This window comes from Purpureocillium lilacinum (assembly GCF_023168085.1).
Source record: "Purpureocillium lilacinum CBS 284.36 DNA, scaffold_3, whole genome shotgun sequence".
In the NCBI taxonomy this organism is placed as follows: domain Eukaryota; kingdom Fungi; phylum Ascomycota; class Sordariomycetes; order Hypocreales; family Ophiocordycipitaceae; genus Purpureocillium; species Purpureocillium lilacinum.
Genome location: NW_027072113.1, coordinates 5,035,909 through 5,056,098, shown reverse-complemented (window position 1 = coordinate 5,056,098; position 20,190 = coordinate 5,035,909). Strand labels below are relative to the sequence as shown.

Here is a 20,190-nt window from a genome sequence, read left to right as displayed (position 1 = left end):
TGGTGGGCTTACGACGACCACGGCGAGACTCACAAGGCGTTCGCTGTTGAGCGGCTTTCGGCGGCGCGACATGTTGCTACGATCAAGCAAATGTAATCGCCCCTCACGTGCCTTGAAAGATGAATGTCATCATCAATCCGGCAGGCCATGGCCTGATAGTGCGCCGACAGAGACGAACATGAAGATTCGCTTGCTTCGTGTTTGATCTTGACGTCGGCTGGCCGGAGGGTTTCAAACCTAGAAGTGGCATCATCGCTCGCCCGTTCACTCCAAGACTTGTCGGAGACTCACCCTGGGCAATCGTGGTGCAAGAGCACACTACGAGCCAGGATGCTGGTAGAATTGAGCTTGGTAAGTCGACAAAGAGCATTTGATCGGCTTTGACTGGACGAAGGCGGTCGAGCTCTGCCCAGGATGAGAAGCGGAAAGAGCCACCGGGACGGCTCTGCAACTCCCCGCCCTGCCACTAAAACCTGTCTCAGCCACCCTCAGTCCCTCACCAGCGCGGAGTCACAAACCAATCCTTCGATTCCTTCCTTGACACACAATGCCTCACCAGGGCAGCACCAAGTGCCTCACACGGGGGATCGTCGAGACGGACATCTTCGACCCCAACGCCACCCGTCATGACGTCGGCACGCCCGCCCGCAGGCAACGTCGGCCCTGCGCCTCGTGAACTTCGCTCGCACGCGTCCTACCATTCCCGCCGACGAATCCCACAACACCGCACGCGGTGGCGACGACAGTGACAGCGGCGATGACTAGGCTGAAGCGTGACCACCATCGGTCAGCCTCAGGGGACCGGACGGCTTGGCGGCCCCCGTCGTCGCCCGCCGCCCGTCTTGGGGGCCGCATATGCCGTCGAAGCGCTGACAATCCAATCATACCCTAGGCGGGCCATGCAGGGTCGTCACGAGCGGTGCCGGGGATAACCAGTGAACCACCAGTGTCACAACGTGTTGGGTGAGGACGCACGCGGCGGCTCAGCCCGTCGTCGAGGCAGCCGCGAAGATGGGCGCAGAGTCCAATGTCTCGGGCAGAGTGAGGCGACTGGTGCCGATGATGCGCGGCTGCTGAGACGTGGCTGCACGTTCAACGTCAACAACAATGCTGAGTCCTGACAGAGCCGCAGAGCTGATAAAATGTATCGCTGGCTTCCAGAACTGAACTCCCCAACTTAGCCGGCTTACACAGCTGGAGAACCCCGACGATCCCCCCGCTTACTCCCCGCGAACGACTGAACCCCTCACCTACTCGAGTCGCAAACGGCAAAACTCACGAGCCTGGCCGACATGGCTGGCGACAACAAGCAGACGCCGCCCGGCATGGAGCGGCAGTTTGCCGACGTCCTCGAGTCTGCGGCCAAGCTTTACAAGGACAACACCGGAGAGGCGCTCAGCCTCCAGAGCTTCACGACCCCGCCCATGAGGACGGTCGAAGACCTCAAGCTGCAGCTGAGCCGTCAGAATGAAGACTTTGCCGCCTTTCGCGCCAAGCGTCAAAACCTCTTCAGCGTCCTCAGCGCCGCCCTCAAGCCCGTCGAGGTCGTGGGAGAGGTCGTGGCGGGTGCGGCGTCGGACGCATTCGCCCCGGCGCAGAACATTTATGCCGCTGTCTTGTACCTTGTGAATGCAGCGCACAATGTGTCGGCCACCTATGACGCTATAGTTGAGCTGTTTGAACAATTAAAGGTGAGATGGACTGGGTATGCGGCACTGTTGTGGCACATTACTAACCCTCGCAGGACTTTACACCTCGCCTTGAAGTCTACGTCAAGCACCACATGTCGCCAGGCTTGTACCAGAAGCTGGCTTCGATCCTCGCCTCTCTCTTTGAAGTGCTGGTGCTTGCGTCCAAAGAGATCCGTCGCGGCCGTGTCAAGGCGTACTTCAAGCGGCTCGTCGGTTTCGAGAGCCCCGTCCAGTCCGCCCTCGAGAGGCTCAAGGTCTTGACGGTAGGAGAGGAGCGACAGGTCGTAGCAGACACGTACGGCGGCGTGTCGCAACTCAACGCAAAGGCTGACCAGATCGACAGCGCCGTGGCGCAGGTCAGCCAGAGCGTGCAAAGCATGCGCTTGGAGCAGCGGGAATGGTGCAACCTCGCGGTGGGCGAGAAGCTGCGCAAGATCCTGGCACCGTCTCCGTTTCCGGAGGATCTCTATAATGCGTTCAAAAAGTCAACTGTTCCTGGCACCGGTGATTGGATCACACAGGATGAAGGCGTCAGTGCGTGGTTCTCGGGCGAGAAGCCATATCTATGGATATCCGGCAATGCAGGTATGCGCTCTACCGTTCGCGGGTCTCATTACTACGCAATTGTACACCAGAAGGCAACTGACGGCTGGTAGGCACTGGCAAGTCATTCCTGACTTCACGAATCATTTCGTGGAAAAGGGACAACCTGGACGAGAGCGCGAGTGTGGGGTATTTCTTCTTCCGTGCAAACAACCCCGAGACGAGATCCGTCGTGCAAGCTCTCCGAGACGTCGCGTACCAGCTCAGCGAGAGTGACGGCTTCTACGCCAAGGACCTCATGCAGCGGCTGCACAGCAGGGAAGATATCAAGACGGTCTCGAGCGCTTTCCGACAGCTGTTTCCCGTAGATGGCGGACAGGAGACGTCAAGGAGACGGTACATCTTCCTTGACGGCATCGATGAAGCAAATCAGGATGACATCAAGGAATTGCTGTCGGCACTAGCGCCGGGTGAGGGAGCACAGCAGCCCACGATCGCACCCCAGTTTCAGTTCGCTCTCGTTGGCAGGTCCTACTTGTCCGACATCGTCACGGCAGCGCTGGACCCTCCTGTCCTCGGCCAGACCCTGACGACGGTGCAGGTGTCGTCCGACCGTAGCGCCAAAGACGTCAGCGCGTTTATATACGACAGCATTCTGCACTCGAGAGTCCTCAGCCGCACCAGCGCAGATTTCAAGAAGACGGTGATCCAGGCACTCGAGAAGCAGGCAGACGGGCTCTTCATCGTCGCCAAGTTCATGCTCGACGACGTGAACCGCAAGCGGCACCAGAGCTCAATTCTAGAGAGCCTTGAGTCGTACCCCAAGGAGATTGACGGCGTCCTGCAAAAGACCCTGGATAATCTCGTCAAGACGATATCCAAGGAGGAAGCGCGGGACCTCAATGAGATGCTTCGATGGGTTACTTGCGCCGAAGAGGTGTTGACATTGGAGCAGCTCGAGGCGGCGCTGATCATGGAGTTTGGAGACCCGCCGTTGTTCCTGGAGGAGTCGCTTCGCCGCCAGTATGCGTGCTTCTTTGAGCTGGAGCGCGAAGACGGCTTGACAACGGATGACCTCGTCAAGGATTATGACCGAGCCCGGCGAGATTTGAATCGAGACCTCAGCCCTGCGCGGCGTATCAGCCCAGGAAGGAGCCTGAGTGTCGGAGAAAATGGAGGCCTGGAGCGGCGCCTTAGTCCCGCCGGACGAGGCAGTCCAAGCAGGCATTCGAGCCCGGGCAATGGACGATTCAGCCCGCGACAAGTCAGTCCCGCGCACGGCTCAGATATCCTCGACTCAGCAAGCGACGTGGAGTTTCGTTCCAATAAGTACCTGACGCGCGTGACCTTTTTCCACACCTCCGTCCGCGAGTTCTTCCGAAGCGGCAGGTTCGCCACCTCTGCGAGCGAAGTCGGCGCTGCAATCGGCTTCGACATCACCGAGGCACGCATTCACATACTTCGCGCGTGCTTGAAAGTCTTTGCCGACAGGGAGTGGTTTGAGAAGCTCGATCTGGGCCAGGGCATGGCCGCTATGAAGCAGTACGCGGCGTGGTACTGGCAGGAACATGTCGCGGCCATTGACCCGGCGAATGTATCGAGCCAGCACAAGCGTGATCTGGGCCCGCAGCTGTACAGAATGCTCACCGACGAGGACGTCGTCTTTGACTGGAGCATCATGTACGAGAAAAATGACGAGGGGCTTGAGGTCCTGACGGATCACAACATCAAGGGCCTGCAGCGGTGGTTTAGAGACGCCGACGTTGTGGATGGGCTCGACCCAGCGGGCAAGACATTCGCGAAAGCTGCGGGCGAGAATGGCTCTGGAGTTTGCGAGCAAATTGGGCGATTCTACGCCAGAGCCTGGCTCGCCAGCGACTTTGGTCGCTATGTGCCGACCTTGTTCTGCTTCAAAATCGTGCAAAACGTGACCCTCATGGACGCTGGCTACGACTGGTCCCACGCCGGAATCCACTGGCCCGACATCTCAGTTGAGGATCGACTCAATAAGGCGACTGTCTGGGCAGCGCAGCCAGAGACGGCGCATTGGCACCGGAGAGTAGGAAGCACGTATCTGACACTCGCCATGCACGCGCATGCCCTGAAGCACTACGATTCCGCACTCAAGCTGGACAACAACAGCGTCGAGACATCGGGACGCATCGCATTCTGCCTCTACCAGGACCGGCGGTACGGCACCGCGCTGGACCAAGCCCTCGAGTGCGCCGCCATCGAGGACCGCAATATCCAGAGCGGCACGCTGCAGGGCGCGGCCCTGGGCAAGAGCAAGTGGCGGCTGTACAAGGACTGCTTCCTTATCGCGCAGTGCGCGTACCGCATGGACAAGGTGGACATTGCGCACAAGTACTTCCGCAAGGCGATTGAGAACGCCGAGGGAGCGGCGCTTGAGGACGACGAGTTCCTACAGCCGGAGACGGGCTACTTCGAGGTGCTCGCCTCAGAGGGCCTGCACGGCGAGATGATGGAGCTCGCGGAAGAGATGTCGAGGCACTTTACCAAAACGAAACACGGGCAGAATCGCTTTGTGGACCTGTTGCTGGAGAGGTACTTTTCGCTGCTCGTCATGGACTGGCTCCCCCGAGCAGCGGCCAAGACGGGCAAGGTCGAGTTCTTGCTGAGCGCCCTGGAGCTCGCCATCGAGGTCGCGGACATTAGACTGCGGGAGACGCTCGTAGTGCTGCATCTGCGCCTGGCGCACGGCACGACATTTGAGTACAGTCGGGACATCGACAACGCCATTGCGGTGCTCGAGCAGATTGCGCTGCAAGAGTATCGGCCCCGTGGGAGCATCACGACGCGGCAGGCGTATGCCGTTGCCTTCCAGAAGCTGGCGACGCTGTACAAGCAAAAGATTATTGACGTCGGCTGGGCGTCGGAGGCAGGCAGGAGCTGGGTGAGCAAGATGGAGGTTGTGCAGAGGAAGCAGGACAGGCACCACAACTTCAACATGCCCGCCGACATGCTGGGCTCCGACGTGAACGTGGCGTCCATCTACCTGGCGTGCTTCTACCGCTTGCTGGGGCGGGAGTCCGAAGCCACGGGGCTGCTCAAGGCACTCATCCAGGACAGCCTGGACATCCTGTCGGACAGCGAGCCGGGCAACGACGTGTACGCGCTCGACAACCTGCTGCGGGTATTCATCGCCGCGGGGGAAGTCTCCAACGCCATCGCGTTGGCGCGTTCAATGCGCAAGGTCAACCCCGAAGCCTCGTTCAGCACCATTGGCGAGTCACCCGAGGAGCGTCGTGGCGCGCCCAAGCTGCCGGATATTCAGTCATACGACCGGACCTGCTTCCAGTGCTTCAACAACGTGGCGTCCGGGGAGGAGTTTGCCATGTGCCGTTTCTGCATGGAGAGCTATTGCACGCGCTGCCTGGAGAAGGTTATCAAGGCGGCGGGCAATAAGACGGGCGAGACTGGTGTCGCCGGGGCGGCCAAGGTTGTTTGCCGGAGCGACCACGACTGGTTCACCGTGCCGCCGCTGAACCGGCTGCTGCATACGGGCGAGATTATGCTGGAGGACGGGCGGGTGCATGGGTTTGAGGAGTGGAAGGACGAGGTGCGGAAGGCGTGGGGATTGACGTGAGCGCATCCATGTGAGGACAAAAAGAAGAGTGGCATTGGGAGGAGTTTCGATCCCTAGACTGCATGGGAATAACGGGCATAGATGGCTACGAGGTGACGACAACTAACGATGACTGGCAAAAGAATGAGTGGAAGACATAACGACATGAACGTCATGCAAAATTGATCACCACAAAGGACTATGTTGTGTTTTGGGCCAAAAAAAGAAGCCAGAGGCGGATGCTCTCCCGCCGGGAATTGAACCCGGGTCTCAAGCGTGACAAGCTTGCATACTGACCACTATACTACGGAAGACTCGAGCGGCTGTTGGCAGCCGTCGTAGCGAGTGATGGTTGGCTCGTTGAAGGTCGAAGCGTTATTTGGGTTTATCAAGGCTACTGTGGATCCTGCGAGATTTTCACGCACTGGCAAACGCTGGCGTGCCCGTGGGTCCGTGAACGTTGCGATCGAGAAGTATGCCGTCTGGCCTCTCAAAGCCACAACCTGGTATACCCCTTCCTCTATTCTAAACATTCCGTGACAGAAAGCTATAGAAGTATAATAGCTTGTTTCTCCCGGTGGATATACTGCATGCCTGGAGTATATATACGGCTAGCATCTTCGTTTTCACGGCAACGCTCTGCTTGTATAGGGTATGGCGCAGATGTCGGTAATTGTGGAACCAACGCGTCGCTCTGCTTCAGGTCTTGGGCCCCGCCATGGAACAGAGTCAACAGACTCTCCCTGAGTTCTTGCAGTGCTCCCGTCAACTCATCATGTCCGCTACGAGGCGTCTAATGATGCTATGACAAGTCCATCACCATGCCCGGCTCCGCAGCCAACACCTCGCCTTCAAACCCCTCCCGCGCCCTCTCCACCGCCGCCGCCGTATCGTTCCCCGGCCAGAAATGCGTCAGCAGCAGCGTCTCAGCCTCCGCCTCCGCCGCCCACTGACCCGCCTCCGCGGCCGTAAGCAGGTTCCGCTCCCCGGCAGGCTTGGCCATTTCACCGGGTCGGTCCGTGGCGTCGACGATGAAGAGGCGCGCGTCGCGGCCCAGCTCTGTGAGGAGGGGTGAGGGCCCTGTGTCGCCGGTGTAGGCGAGCAGGGCGCGCCGCCGCGTGGTTGTATTTGCAGCGCCGCTGTCGTCGTCCTGCAGGTGAGCTTCTCCGGACGATGGCAGTGGCTGGTCGGGGAGCGGCGCATGGGCGAGACGGATGCCGATGTTGGGGACCCAGTGCGGGAGGAGGAGGCCTGTAAGTTGTAGGGACGCTGGGGTGGTGCCGATTGTGAAGGTGCAGCGGTGAGTGAGGATGTGCACGTCTGCAATGGCACTCAGTGGGAGGTCGGGCTCAAGATGGATGAGCTGCTCGAGCACGCCCCTCGTGCAGTACAACCCGAGCTTGCTCTTCTGCTTCTTCTGCTCCCGCCCTTCCTCCTGCGCCCTCTCCATCACATCTGACATTGACGGCGGCTTTGGCGGCCGCCCGTAGTACAGCAGCCGCAACAGAGCGTGCAGGTCAAGCCAGTGGTCCGGATGCTCGTGCGTGATGACGACGGCGTCGATGGCGTGCGGATCGACGCCGCGCGCGAGGAGCGGCTGCAGAGTGCCGTACCCGAGGTCAAGCACGATGGTGAGTCCATCCCAGGTCAGGAGGAAGCCGGAGCAGGGCCTGTCGAGGGTTGGGTAGGCGGCTTGGCTGCCGAGGACGGTGAGCTGGCGGAGCATTGGAGGCGGGTTGCGTGGATGTGCTTGTGTGGTGCGCACATGGGATACTGCTCGATTGGTGAGTATATCTGGGTGATGACTGCATTTCCGTAGTCAAAAAGCGAGTTGGACTGTAACTGTGGTTTATGTGGTTGTGCGGGATGAGGGGAAGCACAAGCATCACACCAAGGGCGCGCCACGCACCATGTCATCCATCCCCAGTCTCCTCATGCTGAATTTGTTTGTTCAACGCCACGAGTTGCTATGCAAGGCAAATACTCGCAGTATATACACTTATTTACACACACCAGACCGGCACAACCCCAATCGTGTACCTCGTCGGACGGGAATCTCGTCCATCACAGCTTCGACTCCTGCATCTCCCGCCGGACAATCTCGCGCAGCTCCTTGCGCAGGATCTTGCCCGCCGGGCTGCGCGGCACCGCGTCCACGAGCTTCACCCCGCCGCGCAGCTGCTTGTAGCTTGCGACCTGGCCCTTGACGTACGCGGCCACGTCCGCCGCGGAGACCTTGCCGTGGGCGGGCGGCGCGAGCACCACGTACGCGCGCGGCGCCTCCGTGTCGTCAAAGGGCACGCCGATGACGGCCGCGTCGGCGACGGCCGGGTGTGCGAGCAGCACGCCCTCGAGCTCGGCGGGTGCGACCTGCAGGCCCTTGTATTTGATGAGTTCCTGCAGAGTCAACTGTTAGCCCGCTATCCCCTCCTCCTCTGAACGTGATTGTGGTGGTGGTGGAGTTGGAGCAGCACTTTACCTTTTTGCGGTCGACTATGTACAAGAGGTCGCCCTCCATGCGGATGATGTCGCCGGTGCGGAACCAGCCGTCGGCGGTAAATGAGTTCTTGTTGGCTTCGGGGTTGTTGTGGTAGCCCTTTGTGATCATGGGGCCCTTGACGAGCGCCTCGCCTGGTTGCCCTGGTGCCACGTCCTTGTCGTTGTCATCGACGAGCCTGCATCACCGTTAGTATTTGAGCATCCTTTTCCTCCCCATGGGACTTTGAAGCGTGACGATAGAAGCTTACCGCAGCGTTACATTTGGCATCAGCGGGCTGAGGCTGCCAACCGTGTCCTTGCGGCCCGGCTTCGTGTGCGTAATAGCTCCCGTCGTCTCACTCAAGCCCCAAACCTGCGTCACCGTCGCCTCGGGATGAATCTTCTCGCTCGCCGCCACCTGAATCTCCTTGCTCAGCGGCGCCGCCCCGCCAATGGCCATGCGCACGTTCGAGAATTGCTTCTTGACGGCCGGGTGCTTCGCAATGGCAGCATAGATGGGCGGCACGGTGAAGAACATGCTCACGCGCAGCTCCTCGACGTAGCGCACAAAGTCGTCGAGCTTGAAGCCGGGCATCCAGAAGACGAGCGCGCCCTCGTAAATGGGGTTGATGAAGTAGCCCTGCACGCCGGCGATGTGCGCGGTCGGCAGGTGCGCGATCGTGCGCGACGTGTAGTCGCTCCACGTGTCGACGACGGGGCGGTTCATGTGCGCCGTGATGTACGACTCGGACACGACGTTGGCGTGCGACACGAGGACACCCTTGGGCAGGCCCGTCGTGCCCGACGAGTACAGGATGCAGATGGTGCAGTCGGCGAGCTCGCGCGCGTCCGTGATGCGCTTCCACGGCAGGTGCTTCTCGAAGTCGCAGCGCACGCGCCCGTCGGCGCTCTCGAGCGATACGCTCGGGTACGACGTCAAGACCAGGACGTTGTGCTCTGGCAGCCCCGCGAGCTTCGCGGCCTCAAGCGCCTGCGCCTTGACGTCGGCGCTGCAGACGAGCAGCTTGCCCGGCCCGTCGGTGATCTGCCGCGCGAGGTCCTTGGGCGTGCCGGCGGGGGATGCGGCCGAGTAGATGCCCTCTGCGGCGATGACGCCGTAGAAGAGGCACGGGAGGGCGGACTGGCCCGTCGAGACGGTGACGACGACGTCGCGCGCCGGGCCTGACGCGCCGATGCCATAGTTGTGTCGCAGGAAGTGGGCAAATGCAGTGGCGAGGTGGCGCGCGCGGGCTGTGGTGATGATGGCCTTGGGGTCGTGCGCCTCGGTGAAGAGCGGTGTCGATTCCTTGGCTCGGGACGACTCGTTGTCTTGATCATTGAGTCTATGTTAGAGTTGAACGGTGAAGATGTGCGACGGATATTGGGGCCATGAAGAACGCAGGGCATGAAGTAACACAAACGTCAACATGGCGACATGGTGTCATCCCGTCTGGTGTAAACGACAAGGCCAAGGGACTCAACATACCAAACAGAAACGTCAAAAGGTCCAGGCTCGGAACCTGGACCTCGTCCGCCTTTCCATATATCATCTTGACGGCTCCCTGCGCTTCTCAACGGCTTCTGCACCGAGACAGGCAGTTCCAGCCAGCAACGTTCCGCCTCGCAGCTTTAAAACGGCGCCCAGTGCGCTCCCCGTCCCAATGAGATGCCTCGGCTCCGTGCCGGTTGTGCCACCCCGACAGCGCGTTACCCCGCAGTCTGGAGCGGAGGAGGCGGCGCCCACAACAGGTCCGTTCCGTCTGGGGAAGCCGTAGCGGCGCGGCAGGGCAGGCTGGCGGTATGTGGGCGGCTTCCCGTCTGATGTGGGCAATCAAAATCTCGATGGGTAGGCTCCGGGACAGGCTGGGGATGACGGCTTCCCTCCAAGGAGAGAGGCCGGCAGTCCCAATTTATGAACGAGTCACACAACGACGCAAGGGACTTGACTTCAGGTTCGGCTCCGCCAAGTCATGCAGCAGCTTGACATTGCTTCTGGAAACGACGATTGGCACGAGATGCGGATGCGTCGGTCTGCAATGCTGCATACGGCACATCAGGGCATGGCCCCCGTGACAAATATTGGCGCTGCTTCATGTAGGGAAGCGCCCAACCGTGGGGCTGTCCGCAGAAGAAGAAGCGACTCGGGTCGCTCGGGCGCCTCATTGGCAATATTGTATGCGCGGCCGTTGGCTCCATGATCACGACTTGTGACGGTTCGCAGGCCACGAGTCCTCGGCAATTCGACGTGGTAGCGAGGACTGAGATGTGGCCAAGCGTAGAAGTCTGTGCCAAGCGCTGAGCTTCAGCCCAAGTTACCCAACAAGCGAGAGCCCTGGGGTCTTGCGCTGAAGAGTGGAAACAGGGGCAATGCGGGGACATGCCTGGAGTCTCTGGAATACGGCGACGAGGGCAGGCCTCGCCTTCTGAGGAATTGCGACAAGCCCGTTCTCCACGGGCGCATGCAACAGGCATCACGCTACGAAACATTGCTGCAACGCAGTCACTCTGATCCAGCAGTCGTCACCGGCGATTTTGTGTCACGGTTCCTGCGCCATGCAGTTGAGCACGGCACAGGCGAACCCGAGCGTGTGGTGCGGGACGCAGATTCGGCGCACGCCCGTGACCCAACACAGATCTCGTCGAAATAAGCGAAGGGACGTTTGGGTTCCGTCAATCAGACGTCTGGAGGGCGCGACTTCGACAGGGGGAGCGCGACGATCCAGATGCCAACGTGCCAGGGTTTGCTCGCCTGTCAGGACTCGACACTGTTCATGTGTGATGGGAACGAGCTGAGCTGGAAGCAGGTGCGCGTCCAACGAGACGAAATTTCGGGAACAAGCCGCCAACATTTCCTGCAGAAACAGAACAGAACATCAGAGCTACCCATCTAACCACGCCTGAAATATGCGCCTTCGACCCCGCCTCCAGTCGGCTGTTCTCTTGCTCGGTCGGGCAGCGGGGATACACGGAGGTCTGTCCAGGAGATGAGAAAGAAAACGCATGTTTCTCTACCCGACTCGCCGTTCGCCGACTTGGCATCGCGTTCTACCTACCCGCCGTGTCGTCATTCGCCATGTCGCATATCTGGTCACTGGATCAGGCATACCGCCGTTTCAATCTGCGGGGGCCCCGTCCTCTCTGGTTCAAACCCGTCCAACTGCCGCTCTCGGCCGTGGGGTGCAGCTCAAACCTGCACCCTGAACAGCCTCCTGCCTGATCCCACGCCGGATGGTAAACCTCACTGCTGCAGCAGTTGCGCCGACAACGTCGGTACATATACTGCCGCCTCCCAAGCCGACCCCCCACAGCCCAGGCTGCGACATGAAACCATGGTTGATGTCTCCGCCAACTACCGCGTTGAGCAGGCGGCCAAGCTCCAGCAGTACCTGCCCCTATACTCGATCAGGAAGCTGTCCCCAAGATCCGCGCACCCGCCCATAGATTAAGCTTATGCGTCCTGCCGAATGCTTATGATTGCTCCGACGAGATGGCACACGCGCGAGGCGTGCGCTGGGTCCGTCACTGGCTGATTCATTATGTTGTGGTCTCTGCGGAGAATGGCACCATGACATCGCTCCGCGTGCCCAGCGCCCAAGGAGGCAGCTCGGGTACAAAAAAGGTTTGTTTCAACTAGAACCAGGGAGATGGAGAGTGGCTGCTGTGATGATAAGCTTGGAGCAGTATAAGACTGAGCAGTCTCCCCCGTTGCGAGGAGAGAGGCTTCTCGAAGAGCCTCCCTGGACAGCCCCCCAAAGTCAGAGTGTTGAACCATCTTCATCATGCACGTCAACGCTGCCCTTGCCATCTTGGCGGCGAGCTGCCCGCTCGCCCTTGCCGCTCCGGCGGAGAGCGTTCCGGCTGGCCGAACCTCCCTCCGGCTGGTCAAGACGTCGGAGAAGGACCCGGGCCAGTGGGTCGACGAGAAGGACTTTTGGAACAAGTTCATCTCAAAGAACATCAACTTTGTCGACATCACAGACATCGAGGTAAGTGATATGTGCGCCGAGCATTTGAGATTGCCAGGGGCTGACATTTTGCCAGGACAAGGAAGTCCTCGCGATCCTGTCTGGGCAGACGGCATCGACGTCAGTGGCCAACATTGCCGCGACGTACCCGGACGGACCGCAGCATGTCGACGAGGCCAACAAGCTCATTTCGCAGTCCAACACGAATGGGCCTCAGAGCTGGCTGAAGACCTTGACTGAGTGAGTACTCTCCAGAAAGCGACCGATATCATATGAGGGCTTCGTGAATTTGTGACTGACGACTTGAAGGTTCCACACTCGCCACTACCAGTCCCAGACGGGTCTGCAGGCATCAAACTGGCTGTTCGAACAGGTCAAGAAGACTGCCGCGGCCAATTCCGCTATTACCGTGAAGCAGTTCAAACACACCCGCTTCAACCAGCCCTCTGTCATCGCTCAGCTCCCCGGCGAGTCGTCCAACCTCGGTACGTGACTCGACGCCACACCTCTCCAGCTTACCACGAGGCGTCAGATATTACTATACCAAGGTGTGACAGCTGCTAACCGGCTGGGCGTATGCAGTCATTGTCGGCGCGCACATGGACTCGACGGGCGGGTCGTCCAGCGCGCGCTCCCCCGGCGCCGACGACAACGGCTCCGGCTCGGTGACGGTCCTCGAGGCGCTGCGCGTCGTCGCCAGCAGCGGCTTGAAGCCCAAGAACACGCTCGAGTTCCACTGGTACGCGGGCGAGGAGGGCGGCCTTCTGGGCTCCAAGGAGGTGTACGCCAACTACAAGCAGACCGGCAAGAAGGTCACGGCCTTCCTCAACCAGGACATGACGGGCTACTCCCCGAACAAGAAGCCCGCCGTCTTCACCGACAACGTGGACGCGTCGCTTACGGCGTACGTGCGCAAGATTGTCAAGCAGTACACGGGCGTCGAGCCGTCGACGTCGCAGTGCGGATACGGCTGCTCCGACCACGCGAGCGGCCGCTCCAACGGCTTCCGTAAGTTTATGCAGCCTCCAGGGCTGGGAGAGCGAGAGCGTTGCTAGAGGTTCTTGTTTGCTGACCGGTCGTAGCGTCGGCTTTTGTTGGCGAGGACACGTTCGATGCCATGAACCCCAACATCCATTCCTCTCGTGACGTGAGTCTGGCTTACGCACCCCCGGGATCGTGTACCCGCGCTGACGATATTAGTCTCTCGAGAAGATTGATTGGTCTGCCGTCCACCGCCACGTGAAGCTCACGATCGGCTTCCTGGTGGAGGCGTCCTACGTCCAATGAAGACGCCGTGCATGGAGCGAGTCGCGACAGCAGTCGGCGGGCTTTAGGAGAGGCCGTACAGGCGAGGGCATGATTGATGCGGAATGAGCTGGGAGCAAGCGTAGCTGGATCTTTCTTGCAGAGTACCCCGTACAAAAGAACCTTTACGAGCATGAGAGCATGTAGCCCGAGCCCCCTGCCCCAGGGCACAGCTCCCTGTGTCTCGGGCGCTTTCCCGTGTCACCAGATTCCGGGACGGGTCGGCCGTGCCGGACGTTGCCAGTTTGGGTAAAATCTGCACCCAGGCCCGTCCCGCTGCAGAAGCATGTCGGGACCGAGTCGGGGGCGCCACTGGATGCCTAGCGTGGCCGCCGCTTGAGACGGGCTCGTTCTTGCTACGGTAGCCTGGCACGCCGTCCTGGGTGGTAGTAATGGAGACTGCCGGGTGCTTTTAGGGGCATTGCCGGGTAGGCGGACCAGGTGAGCAGCCCGGGACCGTAGACGATCGCCGGTGCCGAGTGAGGTGGTTCGGGGGCTGATGACAGCGTCACCTAGTATAAAGATGCGATCGAGGAATGCCGTCGATGCTGCTGCCGCCCGACTTGACCGTACCACCCAGCAACGGCCTGTGTCACCTCGACGACATTCAGCCACCAAATCCTCAGTCCCTCAAGACGAACCGTCAATTTTAACCTTAATTTTAAACCAGCGTCGAGAGCGTCGCACAAGATGGCCAGCATCGCCATCGTCGGCGGCGGCCCATCCGGCCTGTGTCTCGGCGTGCTGCTGCACAAACAGGGCATCCCCTTCACCATCTACGAGCTGCGCGAGCGCCCCTGCCAGGACGCGGCTTCGACACCCTCGGGTATGCTCGACCTGCACGAGGAGTCTGGCATCGCCGCCATCCGCGCGTGCGGCCTCTGGGACCAGTTCCTCCCGCTGACGGCCGACTGCGCCGAGAGCATGCTCGTCATGAACGAGAATGCCGAGGTCACGCACCAGGATGACGGCGGGCAGGAGTACCGCCCGGAGATTGCGCGCAGCTTGCTCACCGACCTGTTGCTTTCAGCGGCGCCGCAGGAGAGTATCCGGTGGCGACACAAGCTGCTGTCTGCAACGCGAACCGCCGCAGGGCGGATTGCACTCGACTTTGGCGACAACGGCACATTTGAGCACGATTTTGTCATCGGCGCAGACGGCGCGTGGTCCAAGGTCCGCCCGCTGCTGACGGACGTGAAGCCGCAGTACGGCGGCGTCAGCATTGCCACGATGCAGATCCTCGAGGCGACCAAACGACACCCCGACTTATCCTCCCTGGTAGGAAGAGGATCCTGCGCCATCCTCGCGAACCGCAACGGCCTGTTCACCCATCGCAGCGTCCGAGACTCCATCTGGCTGTACGTCATTGTCAGCGGCGACGACGAGCACGCCATCCAGGACAGGACCACGGGCCTCACGCCGCAGCAATTCGAGGACCTGATGACCAGCGACGACAAGCTATTCGGCACTTGGGACAGGCGGACAAAGGCGCTGCTCGAGACGGCGTGCCGCGAGGAGGGCGAAGCAAAGGGCAAGATCCCGCCCTTGAAGCCCATGTACATGCTGCCTCTGGACCACAAGTGGGAGGCGCAGCCCGGAGTGGCGCTCATCGGCGACGCGGCGCACCTCATGATGCCCTGGGCGGGCGAGGGCGTCAACCTCGCGCTGTGGGACTCTCTCGACATCGCCGCTGCCATCGCCGAGGCGTGGAAGCAGTGCGGCAATGACAACCGCCCTGGCAAGTTCCAGGAGGCGCTGCTACCGCTCATGGCGGAGTTTGACGAAAAGATGTTTGCGCGGTCGAGCGAGTCGGCGCACGAGACGTGGAATAACAGCAAGATCTTCTTCTCGGACAACGGTGCGCAGGACATGGCGGACATGATGGCCAGGCTGATGAACGGGCCGCCGCCCGAGTAAGGGGGCTATGGACTGGACGTCGACTGACGGAAGACAATACCGGGTGTTTGGAATGGGATCAATATAAGAAAGGGCAAAAAGGTAAGGATGACAACATGAAGACTCATGGATCACAGAACATCATGTAATTAGCGACATGGAGCGTGTATTGGAACGGAAAACCTCAACGACGTGTATGGATAGAATCATGTATTAGCTAGATACCTCACTCAGCACTCGAATCACAATCTCAGTGTTTGTTTCAACAGTCGTGCCTCATTTTGCGTGATTTTCCGAGCAGATACTTTGTAGATAGATCAATTACGCCTGTAACACCTGCAGAATTATCCATCACACATCTTCGCCCGTTGTAATCGCTCCACGATGTTGATGCTACTTTCTATGCTCTCGCCATAACAGAGCCGCAAACTTTGCAGACCATGCAACATGAAGGACCGCCTCCCAACAAAAGTATTACTTCTCGCTCGACTCGGTCGCCCCACCCGCGTCTTCGATGCCGTCGAAATCCACATTGCCAGCAATGAGGTAGTACGTGCCCAGCAGCTCTGCAGTGTAACGCTCGCAGTTGCGAAAGTGTTCTGCCCCCAGCTCTCGCATGCAGCCCTGGGCCGCGTCAAGCAGTTGGGCGTGGAGCGACTTGTCCGACGCCAGGATCTCGCCGACGCCGATGTTGAGCTCGTTACATGTCGACTGGGACCCACCCAGAGCGCTGCATGCCTCGGGAACAGAGGAGATGACGCGGAGGCAAAAGTCGTCGAACAGATCGTACCGCTCGAGGAAAGCCAGGACATCGGGCAGGGAGGTCGAGTCGGCGACAAACTGCTCTAGAGGGTTATCCAGGTTCTCGCGGATGGTCACCTCCGCGCGGGCTGCAAACTCGAGGTTCGCCACGAGCTCGCCGGGAACCAGGGCCGGAAACGTCGCCGGCTTCGCCCACGCGCGCGTGTAACCGACGCGGCGACGCCACCAGACGTTGCAGAAGACGGATGACATGATGACAGGGATGAGGATCACGTATCCCCACCAGCGGGTGGCTGTGATCATCGAGCCCACACCACCCAGTATCGTCGCCGTGCCGTTGATCAGGCAAAAGGTCTGCACGTTACGGCTGCGCCTCTTGATGAGAGCGGCGGCTCGAGAGCCCTTGAGGGGCGCGGCGGTGGCCTCGATGTGGTGCTGGGCCTTGGAAAAGATGTACCAGCACCAGCCCGAGTTGACGAGACCGTAGAAGGCGATGGGTGCGTTGCCGATGTACCCGGAGAGCAGGTTACTGGCGAACCAGACGTTGTAGTTGGCGCCGCCGATGGCCATGAAGGTGCCGATGCAGATGAGAACGGCGCCGAAGCCCAGGAGGATGTCCATGAACCAACGGGCGATGGTCTCGCTGCCGAACTCGCGGAACGTGACGGCCCTGTAGACGTTGATGTCGAGGAGGGGCTCACCAGATTCGACACGACGTTGCCGCTCGGCCTCGATCTCTCGCCGCTGGAGGCGCAGGAACAAGACGTTGCGGCACGACACAAAGGCATCGCGGAAAGCGAAGACGCTCAGGACCCCGGCGACGACACCGCCGATAGCCATGAAGACGATGGCGTAGATTGGCACCGGGACATCGTTCCATACGTTGGCGGCAAAGTCTCCCGCGTTACCGAGCTCCATGAAACCCACGATGAAGGGCAGGTTGTTGACGAGGCGCGAGCCACGCACAAAGTCGAACCGGCCATGTTTGTCCCTGACAAGTCTCGTCACGAGCCGCCGCCCCTCGGCGTCACCATCGCCGTCACCGCCACCGCTGGGGCAGGAACGGGCCGCCGCGCCGTTGATGGTAACGGAAGCCGCTGAGCTCTGGGGGCGGCCGCCTTGGCCTTGGCTGCCGTCAGGGTTGTCGAGCACTGCCTCAATGGCCGTATCGTCGAGGGCGGGTGTCCCCGCCTCCGCACCGGGCAGTGCACGCTGCATGGTGTGATGGGGATGTAATATGCTTTGACAGCAAAATGGACGGTACGTAGGGCTGAAAGGGGGGGAATGTTATTATAACTGCATCGGCTGCGCCCTCGTCGTCGTCGTGAACATGGCCGTGCTGCAGCGAGGCGGTTGCGGTTTGAGTTCCAGTCCGCTCGAACGAAGAGGTTTTATCCAGCCGGGAGCCTTGGTGATGATGCCGAACCCAGCGGTGAGTGACGAGCAAACCTGAACAGAGATTTTCCGCGGCCGATAGCGACACGCACATTAACTTTTTAACGAACCAAAATAGAAGAGAGTCCTCGGCGCGCGTCGACGTCAGTCTGGTTCTGTCACGCCCTGGGTGGTGGTGTCCGTGTCGCGGAGCCGTCGAGGGTAAGCAGCGAGAAAGAGACACCCACGAAGAAGGACACGACAATGACATTCCGGGAACAGCTTACGTCCCAGGAAAGGGCCACCAGCGTCGTATCGGCCCAAACTCGCCTTTCTCGGCCTGCCCTTGCCGTTTATCCCTCAAGCTGCGCAGGACCTTTGCTGGAAGATCCCCAGAGCCCTGGTCAGCGCGAGACCCGGGCCTGGCGCCGAACGCCCGGTTTTGGGGCGCCCCCTGGCAGAGCAGCGCGGGCCATGGCACGGAACGCAGTGCCGAGCGCCCTACCAGGCTGCGAGGCGGGTGACTCGGCGACCCCGTAAAGGAGCGCGTGTGGCGTTTTACGCGAGCCCACTGGGCAGGCCACTTGACGTTCCGCCCCCTTGATAATGGCGGCTCCAGGTGCGCAGAACGGGGGCCAAGCTGCAGACGGTACAGTCAGAGTCCGCCATGTCCCATGGTGGACAGTCCGAAAGACCGATGAAACTCTGCTAATTTTGGTCGGTGCCGGTGGGTTCGCTCTGGGTCCAGACGGGGGGTTTTCTGGGATGCCACGTCGGGGTCCGTCTGGTTGACGGCTTGGAGGTCGCAGATGACCGAAATGCGAACCGAATTATTATGTACGAATTGCGTTAACCCGTACAGACATTCGAGGCTGATCTTCAAGCTCTGATCACAGGCTATGTTCACGACGATCTCCATTGGCGACCATGGGGTCGACGACGTGGCCTGTGCCCGGCTCTGACCATAGGCAGGAGGCAGGGACACAAAGGAAGGGTCTTTGTGATCCCGCCACCGTTTTCCCAGTGACGGCACTGGCTGCCGCCATGGCGCGCCAACGGGCCGAACGTTGCCCATCCCAATCCATCCCTGGCGCCACTTTGTCGACAGCCGTGGGCCGATCCCGAGTATCGTCAACAGCGACGAAGCGAAATGATTCCAGGGCAAACACGAGCCAAACTCCAAACATGCTCGCTTGCGATGCGCGATTGCCGACACGAACCGACCGTCTTGTTGCCCGAGTTTTCTTGGTTGAGCCTGTCGCCTTACGCCGCCAAGCAGGGTCGATTGTGACTGTGCGGCATCTTCCGACACCATCGGTGGGTCACGACATGACGCTGGAGAGGGTTCACCATCCCACGTAGCTGCGACACACGAGATTTCTGGTAGGGCCAAGACGGACTTTGAACTCGATACCGACGCCAAGATCAACCTCGTCAGCTTCACCTCGCACCATACTGCGCAGCAGGGAGCTATCTCTTCCTGGGCTTGGTTGCTGATTGCTCGAGGGCAGGGCCGACGACGGCCGTATTCGAAGCGATGCGCAGCCCGCGGGTCGCCTGCGATACTTGCGGATGGATGTCCCTGCCCGGCATGATTATCGCGAGAAACTGCAAACTCTATGCGCTGTGCCTACTTCATACATGCGATGACTCAAGTTGTCTCTCGCCATGTCAACAAAAGCAACGCTCACCACGCCGTGTGTCCGCCGTCCATCACCAGGTTGCTGCCCGTCATGAAGCTACTCGCATTGCTCAGCAGAAACAACGCCGCGCCCTTAAACTCCTCCGTCTTGGCCAGCCGGCCCATCATGTTCTCCTTCTTCCAGAGGTCCTCGAGCCCCGGCTCCTCCGCAAATGTCTGCTCCACCATGGGCGTGCGGATGTGGCCCGGGCTGATGGAGTTGACGCGGATCCCAGGGCCGCCGTCATCCCGCTCGTGGCTCCACTCCATGGCGAGATTACGCGTCAGCTGGATGAGGGCCGCCTTGGAGGAGTTGTACACGGGCGACAACATGCCCTTGTTGGCGATGATGCCGGACATGCTCGCGATCAAGCAGATGCTCCCGCGGCACTTGTACTTGAACATCATCTCCGCGGCCGCCGAGGCCGTCTCTAGCACGGCGGTGAAATTGGTGGCGAGCATCTTGGCCGCGTCGTCGGATGTGTATTCGATGGCGGGTGTGATTTGCAGGATGCCCGCCGCCGCGATGACCCCGTGCAGGCTCTGGTGCTCGTCGGCGATTGATTCAATCGTCTTCCGCAGGTGCTGAGTGTCAAGCACGTCCTGTTGCCGGTAGACGAGCTTGCCGCCCCATTCTGGCACAACGCGGTCTTGTGCCGCGTCCCACTCCTCGTCGGGGTGCTCAGCGCGGTCTAGACAGTATACTAGACGGGATCTTGTGAGCTTGCCGTTCGACGCTTCAGCGGCCTGGCGTATCGTACCTCTGCCACCCGCTTCAACGAGGGCTTCAGCCAGCGCTAGACCAAGGCCGCGAGCACCGCCCGTGACAATGAACGTCTTGCCCGCCAAGTCGAAGTCGGCGAACCGCTTGTTGCCTACTTCGGGCTGTCCTTTTGTCATTTTTGCGAT

The 20,190-nt window shown here is 60.3% G+C and overlaps 7 protein-coding genes and 1 non-coding gene across 8 annotated transcripts; 3 read left to right on the top strand and 5 right to left on the bottom strand.

Annotated features, from left to right (window-relative positions):
• Window positions 1-1,292: 1,292 nt before the first annotated feature.
• Window positions 1,293-5,841, top strand: PLICBS_005096 (uncharacterized protein; the record flags this gene model as incomplete). Its single annotated transcript, XM_018325493.2, has 3 exons — window positions 1,293-1,691; window positions 1,745-2,276; window positions 2,348-5,841. The coding sequence occupies 3 exons, from the start codon at window positions 1,293-1,295 to the stop codon at window positions 5,839-5,841; spliced, it is 4,425 nt and encodes a 1,474-aa protein (XP_018175245.2).
• A 221-nt stretch (window positions 5,842-6,062) lies between these two features.
• PLICBS_005095 lies at window positions 6,063-6,134 on the bottom strand. Its single transcript has one exon. It is a non-coding gene; the product is annotated as a tRNA-Asp (tRNA).
• A 488-nt stretch (window positions 6,135-6,622) lies between these two features.
• On the bottom strand, window positions 6,623-7,546 carry PLICBS_005094 (uncharacterized protein; the record flags this gene model as incomplete). Its single annotated transcript, XM_018325494.2, has 1 exon — window positions 6,623-7,546. One exon carries the CDS (start codon window positions 7,544-7,546, stop codon window positions 6,623-6,625), a length of 924 nt encoding a protein of 307 aa, XP_018175246.2.
• Window positions 7,547-7,884: 338 nt separating this feature from the next.
• PLICBS_005093 (uncharacterized protein) lies at window positions 7,885-9,848 on the bottom strand (the record flags this gene model as incomplete). Its single annotated transcript, XM_018325495.2, has 4 exons — window positions 7,885-8,217; window positions 8,300-8,495; window positions 8,568-9,627; window positions 9,785-9,848. The coding sequence occupies 4 exons, from the start codon at window positions 9,846-9,848 to the stop codon at window positions 7,885-7,887; spliced, it is 1,653 nt and encodes a 550-aa protein (XP_018175247.2).
• A 2,229-nt stretch (window positions 9,849-12,077) lies between these two features.
• Window positions 12,078-13,550, top strand: PLICBS_005092 (uncharacterized protein; the record flags this gene model as incomplete). Its single annotated transcript, XM_018325496.2, has 6 exons — window positions 12,078-12,284; window positions 12,340-12,503; window positions 12,573-12,748; window positions 12,846-13,271; window positions 13,346-13,410; window positions 13,464-13,550. 6 exons carry the CDS (start codon window positions 12,078-12,080, stop codon window positions 13,548-13,550), a joined length of 1,125 nt encoding a protein of 374 aa, XP_018175248.2.
• A 708-nt stretch (window positions 13,551-14,258) lies between these two features.
• On the top strand, window positions 14,259-15,485 carry PLICBS_005091 (uncharacterized protein; the record flags this gene model as incomplete). Its single annotated transcript, XM_018325497.2, has 1 exon — window positions 14,259-15,485. The coding sequence occupies one exon, from the start codon at window positions 14,259-14,261 to the stop codon at window positions 15,483-15,485; it is 1,227 nt and encodes a 408-aa protein (XP_018175249.2).
• Window positions 15,486-15,938: 453 nt separating this feature from the next.
• Window positions 15,939-17,444, bottom strand: PLICBS_005090 (uncharacterized protein; the record flags this gene model as incomplete). The annotated part of the gene is made up of 1 exon (XM_018325498.2): window positions 15,939-17,444. One exon carries the CDS (start codon window positions 17,442-17,444, stop codon window positions 15,939-15,941), a length of 1,506 nt encoding a protein of 501 aa, XP_018175250.2.
• Window positions 17,445-19,287: 1,843 nt separating this feature from the next.
• Window positions 19,288-20,181, bottom strand: PLICBS_005089 (uncharacterized protein; the record flags this gene model as incomplete). Its single annotated transcript, XM_018325499.2, has 2 exons — window positions 19,288-19,985; window positions 20,043-20,181. 2 exons carry the CDS (start codon window positions 20,179-20,181, stop codon window positions 19,288-19,290), a joined length of 837 nt encoding a protein of 278 aa, XP_018175251.2.
• Between the last annotated feature and the right edge of the window lie 9 nt (window positions 20,182-20,190).